This window comes from Gossypium raimondii, chromosome 13, assembly GCF_025698545.1.
Source record: "Gossypium raimondii isolate GPD5lz chromosome 13, ASM2569854v1, whole genome shotgun sequence".
NCBI lineage: Eukaryota > Viridiplantae > Streptophyta > Magnoliopsida > Malvales > Malvaceae > Gossypium > Gossypium raimondii.
The window spans coordinates 29,025,229-29,034,854 of record NC_068577.1 but is presented as its reverse complement, the minus strand read 5'-3'; the positions used below and the strand labels follow the sequence as shown (position 1 = coordinate 29,034,854).

At 33.6% G+C, this 9,626-nt stretch overlaps 2 protein-coding genes across 3 annotated transcripts; one reads left to right on the top strand and one right to left on the bottom strand.

Annotated features, from left to right (window-relative positions):
* Positions 1-1,607: 1,607 nt before the first annotated feature.
* LOC105784454 (F-box protein At5g07610) lies at positions 1,608-7,843 on the bottom strand. 2 transcript variants are annotated; one of them, XM_052626134.1, is made up of 2 exons: positions 6,549-7,843; positions 1,608-2,228 (listed from the first exon to the last, which is right to left on the bottom strand). In XM_052626134.1, the coding sequence occupies exon 1, from the start codon at positions 7,792-7,794 to the stop codon at positions 6,601-6,603; it is 1,194 nt and encodes a 397-aa protein (XP_052482094.1). In that variant the 5' UTR covers positions 7,795-7,843; the 3' UTR covers positions 1,608-2,228; positions 6,549-6,600. The 2 variants fall into 2 exon arrangements, with proteins under 2 accessions (XP_052482094.1, XP_052482095.1); XM_052626135.1 differs by having other exon boundaries at positions 1,608-2,106.
* On the top strand, positions 4,232-4,690 carry LOC128036166 (uncharacterized mitochondrial protein AtMg00300-like). The gene has a single exon (XM_052627059.1). It carries the CDS (start codon positions 4,232-4,234, stop codon positions 4,688-4,690), a length of 459 nt encoding a protein of 152 aa, XP_052483019.1.
* Positions 7,844-9,626: the final 1,783 nt, after the last annotated feature.

Below are 9,626 nucleotides of genomic sequence, written 5' to 3'. Positions count from 1 at the left end.
TTGAAGGAGGAACTTGCGTTTATAACTTGTTTAGAAATTTCCTGTCAAGCCAATTACTGGAAATTTCTCAAGTCCTTTTTTAGTTTAAATATTAGGAAATGTAAGAATGGTTGAAGTTATATATATATATATATATATATATATACGTTTTCACTGGAAGTTTTGGAAGGAAACTTTCTTCTTATTAAATTGTTGCATGTTGTCGATTCTTATTTTTATGTAATAGTCTCAGTTGTTTCTATATTTATTAGAAATGTTTGATTGTATTTAGCTAAAGAAGCGAGAGAAGGCCATAGTGAGAAGGGGAAATAACTCGTTAAGTAGATAAAGCTTTCCTAGGAGTTTCTGGTGAGTTCTTTCCACTTTTGCTTTTGATAAATAATGAACTAGCTTAAAATTTATGTTGTTCGTCTAGGCAAAGTTAGCATTATATTAGAAATTACAAGTGCATTCTTGTGTTAATCAGACTATAAAAACGAAACCTAAATAAATATGTATGAATAATTGAAATGGACACTCCTTCCTTGGTGCACAAGCTCAGTATTCGAAAAGGTGGAAAAGGGGGTAATGGAGGTATATTGAAATGTAATGTAATGGGAAGAGCAAATGGAGAATATGATATGTTATACGTTTTGCCTCCAGTAGGGCATGTGAATGCAAGCCAAAATTAGTGAATGACCCCGACTTTGCGGGGGAACATGTATGTGTTCAAATTAACAAGGAGGATTTGTGGAGGTTTGGATGGAACACTGGCTCTATGGAGCAATATAGTGAAAATGGAACACTAGCTCTTTAGAGTGTTGAAAGGAGCCAAAGCTAGCATAAGAAAGGGTGTATAACTGTCTGTAAACATACCACATGTAAATTGTACTTGAATTTATTAATAAATGATAGTAAACTATACTTACTTGCAATTGTACTTAGATGTGGATAGCATCTGCCAATGCATAAACTTAGTCAGAAACCGAGTTAGCTTGTGAATTGTGTTTAGGTACAGTTAGTATCCACCAGGGAGCTATACTTAGTTGCGAAGTGCATCCACATGATAGTGGTTTATTCCTCCTAAGGGTAGTTATTGTTTATTTAGGGAACTCACTAGGTTCTTTTTTAACTTACCTAGTTTCCTTTATCCCTATTTCAGGTCTTTTAGGGTGGTTGCGGATTCTTTGAAGGGATTCAGCCAGATTGCTTACTCAATTGTTAGCCATTCATTTGCTTAATTTTTAACATGCGTATATCGGTGTGGCTCATAGTTTTAGCCTCTTTGTTTAAACTTTGTATAAAGTGAATTCGGGTTGTACCTTTATACAGTATTTTGTATAAGTTGGTTGTTATTGGCACTTTGCTAAAAATTTAAACTTTTATGTTATGTATGTTTGGCATATACTTATATTTTTGCCTTGGGTACATGCCATATTAACCATTAATCCCCCAAACGAAATTTTAAAACTTGTTCGCTATTATATATTAAATGACTTCATGAGCAAAACACCTTTGTTGTGATATTGTATGATGTTTTCACTGTCTTTTAGTAACACCATCGTTCATCAGTCTACTTGTCGAATTGGGGGTGTCACATTGAACTCGACGTTTGGGTCAACAAGGGATGTTACAATACAACAATCTTTTATTTTTTATTCCAAATGGTTAGTCACCCTTGTAAGCACCTGGTACAAGAATGACAATAGCATAAATCCCTACTTTCTTTAGAGATAAGACTAATGTCTTTAAATAATGGCAAACACATGTAGTGACAGAGATTGCCAAACTTATCTAACATTAGCATCTGTTGATGATGTACAATATATATGCTTTAACATATTTACCGAACTTATCATAGGTCACATAGTATGCCAGCAGCTTATCAATTTACTAGGTGAACTTCACTTGATCCTCGTTTATATCATCCTCATTCATCACATAATTTTTAAATAACCTCATCATTACATCTTCAAGATCAATTGAAGACCAACCCATTGCAACTACTCCAATTGGAAGGCTCGTGGCTAAGGCAACATCTTCAAAAATGATTGCTTCATCGTTGGAAATGTGGAAGACAAGGTTATCCGGTCTCCACCTTTCCACCATAGTTGCAAGCATCAATAACTACATTTGAAATTGAGTTGATTTAGCTACTAGCTACCTTAATTCAGTTCTTGATCAATGTTATCCTCCTTCAGTATCGCAAATTTTACATTTCATCAATTTTGAAATGTGTATTCCACTTGCTAATAAAAAAACAAACAAACATAAAATCAATAATCACAATATATACATTTTAATACTAAAATTTAATAATAACAATAAATAAATACTAAATTTAATAAGTTAAACAAATTACCGTGTTTGTGATATGTAAAGCAATATGATTGTGTTTAAGGATAAATATTTTTTTTTTAGGTTTAAAGGTTGAGAAATCAACACACATGGGAGTATATATTTGGCTGCGAGGAAAGAAAAACATGAGTGGAGGGAGGTATTTATAACACAGTAAAAATCTAAGAGGAAGTTAACACCTTATTAATTCACATTTATTAAGGTTATGCTGTTTTGAATGGTTAAAATTTAATTAAAATAAGTGTTAATTATAGCTTGAAAATTCCTATTCATCGAAATTAAATATAGATACATAGAATTAATTTAGACAGACTTGTGGTTGAGGTCAAGACTTTGTACCTTTCTAGAAATCTTAAACTCAAAAACTTGACAATGCAAGAATTATAAGGGACATTAATAGTTTTGAGTGTTAGGATTTCATAAAAAAACCTTCTTTGGGAAATCAATTCAATATTTTTAAAATATTTTTTATCAGAGTTGTGTGACCCAAATTCTAAGAGATTGCTTTCAAGTTAAGTTAAACAAAATATATTTTCTTTCTAGAAGATTTAGTATTTATTAGTATAATATATTTAGCATTTATTTGCATAATATATTTGACATTAATTAAAATGATTCTTTTAACCTATAAATAGATGTAGTCAAAACTCTTTTTATATCATTTGAATTCGACATTAGTGAATTTTTCTTCTCCTCTACCCATGGTTTTTTCCTGAAAGGGTTTCCACTTAAAATCTATGTTCTATTTTTCTTTCTTTTTCTTTTCAATCTTTCTACATTGCCATTATTGATGTTCAGTTTTTAACAAGTTGGTATCATAACTTTTTTGAGTTACTTATTTCGAACACAGTAATGATGACAATGAAGTATGATATTCTGTTGTTGGATCACAGCACCAGATTCTCATTGTAGCAGATAAAAATACAGACAGTTCTTGTGTAGATGGATTTAGAGGATATCCTACTAAGGGTAGATAAGATGCCTTCGACATTGACGGAGGAAGAGAATAAGCGTAAAAATCGAAAGGCTTTAACACAATTACTTCTATATCTGTCGAGTGAAATTCTACAGGGCGTGATGAAGGAGTAAACCATCGATGCATTATGGGAAAAGCTGCAATAGTTATGCATGTCAAAAACCTTAACTAGCAAGTTGCATGTGAAGAAACGCCTTTATTCTCATCGTTTGGAGGAAGTTGCGCCTGTGCATGAACACTTAACTGTGTTTAAAGAAATTCTCTCAAACCTAGAGGCCATGTAGGTTTAATATGATAAAGAAGATTTAGGGTTAATTCTAATTTGTTCGTTGCCCATGTCTTATTCAACCTTTAGAGATACAATTTTGTATAGCCTCGAATCTTCCACAATTATTGAAGCCTATGCTTCCTTAACACTATATGACAAGATAAAAGCATTTTATGTCTAGATCTGACTCTCAGGGAGAGGATCTTATTGTTCACGGGAAACAATGACAAAATATTGATGATAATCGTGGGAGGTCACAAGATCAAAATGGTGGTAAATTTAAAGGTAGATCGAGATCTTCAAGCAAAGGTAAAACCTGTAACTTTTACAAGAAGAAAAGACGCATTAATTCTGAGTGCTATAAGTTGCAGAATAAGATCAAAAGGGAGGTGACGAATCAAAAAGGAAAACAATCAAAACAATTCAAGGAAATTGATGTTGTAAAAGACTACAGTGATGATAAACTCTTAGTTGCTTTTGCCAATAACCCTAAAGTGAGCGATAAGTGGATCCTTGATTCTAGTTTCACCTTCCATATGAGTCCCAATCGAGATTGGTTTATAACATATGAAATAGTGCCTGAAGGTGTTATTTTGATAAGAAATAATACTTCATGTAAAATCGCATGTATTGACACAATCAAAATTAAGATGTTCAATGGAGTCGTCAAAACACTTAGTAGCGTACGATATGTGCCAAAACTGAAGAGGAATTTGATTTTGTTGAGTACTTTTGATTCAAAAAGGCACAAGTACATAGTTGAAAGTGGGGTTCTGAATATTAGCAAGGGTTCCCTCGTTGCGATGAAAGTGCAAAGAAATACTACCAAGTTATATGTTTTGCAAGGTTCAACTGTTACTGGTGATGCAACCGTCGCTTCCTCTTCATTGTCAGATGATGATGTTACTAGACTTTGGCATATGCGTCTAGGGCATGTGAGTGAGAATGGTATGGAAGAATTGAACAAAAGAGGACTTCTTGATGGACAATGCATTAGCAAACTAAAGTTCTATGAGCACTACGGTTTTGGGAAGCAAAGGAGAGTTCAATTTACCAGAGGAATCCATAACACGAAGGGAACTCTGGATTATATACATTCTAATCTTTAGGGACCAACTAAAGTGCCTTCGAAGGGTGGCGCTAATTATATGCTGACGATCATTGATAATTTTTCTAGAAAGGTTTGGGCATTCTTCCTAAAGCAAAAAAGTAATGTGTTTTCCACATTTAAGGCTTGAAAACTATGATCGAGAAACAGACAGGAAAACAGATAAAACACCTTCGCACAGATAATGACTTGGAATTCTATTATGATGAGTTTAATGAATTGTGCAAATCAGAAGGGATCATGAGACACTTGACAGTTCGTCATACTCCACAACAAAACGGCGTTGTAGAACGAAAGAATATAACAATCATGGAAAAGGTTTGATGTATACTACTGCATTTTTTTTATTAATCGATCCCCATCCATTGCCTTTGAAAAAAGACTCTACAAGAGGTATGGTCTGGTAATCTTGTTGATTATTCTAATTTGAAGATTTTTGGGGTGTCCTGTGTATGCTCATGTTGATGATGAGAAATTGGAACCTAGATTAATTAAATGTGTTTTTCTTGGTTATAAGGTTGATGTTAAAGGATATAAGTTATGGTATCCTCAAAATGGAAAAGTTGTGATTAACAGAGATATTATTTTTTATGAAACTGCTATGCTACCTAATTTATATATTAAAAGACTCTTCCAATAAACACCAGCAAAGTCCAAGCACACATATGAAGCAGGTGGAGCTATAGACTGATCCAAAATCTACAATAGAGTCTACTTCTCATGTTAGTACAGAAACTTAGAGTAGAGTTGCTTCTTCACCACAATATTTTATTACCAAAAACAAACCTAAAAGAGAAATTAAACCTCTAAAGAGGTACGCCAAGGCTGATCTAGTTGCTTATGCTTTAAATGTAGTTGAAGATATAGATGCAAATCAAGAAAATTGGAGGAAAGTTAGTACTCATGATAATCCTGTAGATATGATGACTAAGTCACTTCCTATAACCAAGTTAGAGCATTGTTTGGACTTAGTTGGTGTTTATTGTTGAAGAATACCCTTAAGGGGTTTCGCGGAAGAGGCGGAGAACTTGTTCGTTGAGAATTCATGTCATTGTGGAGATTGTTAGAGTTGTATAACCCAAATTCTAAGAGATTGCTTGCAAGTCAAGTTAAACAAAATATATTTTCTTTCTAGAAGATTTAGTATTTATTAGTATAATATATTTAGCATTTATTAGCAAAATATATTTGACATTGATTAGAATTAGGTTTTTTCAACTTATAAATAGATGTAGTCGAAACTCCTCTTGTATCATTCGAATTCGACATTAATGAAATTTATTCTCCTCTACCTGTGATTTTTTCTCGAAAGGGTTTCCACGTAAAATTTGTGCGTTCTATTTTTCTTTCTTTTTCTTTGCAATCTTTCTACATTGCCATTATCGACGTTCAATTTTTAACATCTTCAATAATATTATAATAAAAACTTGTAGAAAAGAAAATGATGTGAAATCATTTAATTGGTTAGGCCTATGACTCAAGTGGTGGGAATGACATATGCAATAATGTGTCATTTGAATGTATCTTGGGTAGTGATATTGAAAAATTAAGAGCCCGAGCTAATGGCTCATCAGTATCTTGCCCCAAGACTTAAATGAAAATAACCGAGGACATTCGTACATGCTCTAGTAAATATAATCATACGAGATCATAACATTAAAGCGTTAGTGAAGATGAAGTTCCAACAAAAAACTATTGTCTTTTTGCTTGTTAATTAACCAATGTTTTATGCGAGGTAAATTCGAACAGTAGACTTGAATGTCCTTTAATTCCTTAAAATTTACAAATTACAGGCTCAACTAAATAAAAATAATTTGCATGTAATGCAGCTCAAGCTTAAAAGAGTTTGGGTTACTTACCGACATTAGGGTGGGTGGGGAAGATCTGTGTCAGCAGAAGTAAAGATATCCATCATAAACAAGAGAGATTCTCGAAGTATTGATAAGCATGAAATAGTTCATAATGCAAATGATCATCCTCCCCTAAATATAGGGACCCAATTTTGATACCTGGTCCCAGATCATATAGCATTTTCCATGCCCCTTGTCTGAAATCAAAGCTAATTATTTTACCATCTGCCCAAACCACTACCATTGGCTCTTCTTGTTTCTCGGATCCAATAATACACACACCCGAGAATCCGGGATAGTACTCAATACATCCTAATTCTAACTCAGGGAAAGCTTTCACCGCATCACCCACATTCACCCGTTTCTTCCAATTCCATTCAGAATAGTCTCTCGCCATTTCAAATACATCGAATTCTAAACAAACTGACATACAATACGTCACTGCAACATACAAAACTCCTCTCGACTCCGAGAAATATCGACATGTCTCAGGCGCATCCATTCGGCTCGGTAACGCCATCGGCATTGTTTCTAAACATTCCTTCTCCACATCAAAATACAAGGATTCCTCTCCATATCCACACCAATGTATCCTCCCATTACAGAAAACCCCATTATTCAGCTCTATTTCCTGCTCATCCTCATCTACCTCAAAACTGACTATACATAAATCCCATGAACCAGTTTTTGATGAATATAAGTCCAGATTAAACTTACAAGGCTCCCTATAACTTTCCCAGATGCAAATAATCCTGTAATCAGGTGATGTTAAAGGATCAAAAGCGAAACTAACAAAGCATTTAGAAATGAAATTATAAGCTGAGTTACTCGGACAATATATCCTCCTGAATTTTTTCGTAGTGGGATTGCAAATCAAGTAACTTTGTCTATAGGATTCACAAAGGAGCAACCCATTGCAAGATTGAAGAATCTTGACATGAGAGTCAGGGATGTAATGAAAGAAAGGGACTTTACTGTAATGCTTGAGAGGGACAATGGAGAACTCGGAGGGAGGGCTGAAACGGTCACCTTTGAGGAGAAGAGCGGTGGGGGAGAGGAATCCATTGCGGTGGTGATGGCGGGTGTGGGATAGACAGAAGTCAGGGTCCGAAATGATGAACTGCCATAGCTTTGAAACGGACTTGAATTTGATGAGAGATTTGGTGGGTAATCTGAGGAGGATTTGAGTGAGAAGGTCTTGGTTGTAGGCAATTTTCTCGGCTGCTGAGTTTATCATGGGAGTCTTCATACCCATATTCGTTAAAACAGACAACAATGCCTACTTACAATTGCATCACTCCAAAAAGGACCTTATATAGAAGAAGATGATTTTGATATGACCCGTATTTAAAAGGATAAGAAAGCCATTAAAACAAGTTCCACTTTTGTCCGTTGTGATGCCACCATGGAATTTTCTCTATGATGTCGATTTTCGTGTTATGTCAGCTATTTTGTCCTAAAAATCTACATTTGGGCTGTTTTGCCGACATGCCTGTTTGTTCATTCTTATCTACCACCTCTGCCTTGCTTCATTTTACTTTTCTCTGTTTCGGTAACTTTTTATTATTCAAAGTGCTATATGTTTATTTATTAAAAAAATATTCTTAAACTTACTGTTATTAGAAAAATTTATAATCTAACCGATGCCGACATCACATTTCTTTTATTGTTTAAATTATTTATAGTAGATTTCTTACATGCACCAATAATTCATAATTTTAAAATATAATACTTATTTTATAGATGTTATTATTTATTTTAATTTAATGTTTTAAAGAGGAATATAATTAATAATTGTATTTGATTTGGAATAGTGATTACATGTTTTCATTAGTTCTTATTGAAATTTGAGTCAACATTACAAATAAAATTAATAATTAGATTTGCACTAATTTCACTAACCGAAAGTTTTTCTCTTTTATAGTTTATTTTTTTTATAAAACAACTTTGGACGTCACGAACTTGCAAACTAAAATTCAAACATAATTCTTTTCAATTTCCGACATTGACCGTCAAGTCAACTTAGATCTAAGGTATGTTCTTCTACTTATTGATGGATACTGACCCACCTTACTGATATTCGAATTGTCACTTGGAGTTCGTTGGTAAAACTTTAAAAAAAATTAATAGACTTAAATAAAAACTTATGGATAGCTCAATAACTTAAATGAAAACTTTCGATTAGTTTAATGACCAAATTGTAACTTCTTTTTATTAAATGATCGAAATAAAAACATATACATAATTTAGTGACTAATGATATAATTTATCTTTTAGTTAAATATTCATAACATTAAAAACTTATATTAATTTCTTAAAGAAGAAAACAAATCGTTAAAAACATTATATAGTAAAGGAATAGATAACATAATACTATTTTAAATATTAAATACGATTTGGTTTCCTTATATATATATAAGGCCCAATTATTGCCCGGGCCCATATAAATAAATAAACCAATATATATGAAAAAATTAATTAAAAGTCTCTTTACATAAATAAGTCCATTAAACAGTTAACCAAAACCCCTTGCCCAAACCTAACCTAAGCCTAATGAGCCCACTCTCCAAACCCGATTACAAACCCAAATACAACCCCTAGCCCAACTACCATACATTTAACACCAAAATGGAACCGAAACCCTAGCAGATATCGCTCAGTAACTGCAAAGAATTGAGACCGAAGCCGCTCCCCACGCGTGTAGCGCCTCCACGCGCCTCCAGCTGGCCTCCGTACACGCCACGTCCACCACTTCCGTAGGCCGTACCTGCAAATAGGATGAAAACAGCGCAACAGAGAAAGAAAACATTGTATTTTTTATTTTATTGGCGTTTTTGAATATTTGGGCTATAAAGAAACAGAAAGCCATTGTAATTTTTTTTCACATACGCATATGAAATACAAAAACCAAAGATATTCAGAGAAATCGAAAAAAATTCGAAAGGTGATTGCAGATTTTTCTTCTTTCTTTTTTCTTTGGATTCTTTTTTTATCTCATTATTTGTGCGCAAAGTAAAAGAAAACAGGAGTTAAAGGATAAGAGTTTACCTGGCCGTCGGATCTCTGACCATCTCCGTTCCAATCGAA

Bases quoted from the DNA above. Each gene is read 5' to 3' on its own strand.
- LOC128036166 (XM_052627059.1), top strand. From the start codon at position 4,232: ATGTTCAATGGAGTCGTCAAAACACTTAGTAGCGTACGATATGTGCCA.
- LOC105784454 (XM_052626134.1), bottom strand. From the start codon at position 7,794: ATGGGTATGAAGACTCCCATGATAAACTCAGCAGCCGAGAAAATTGCC.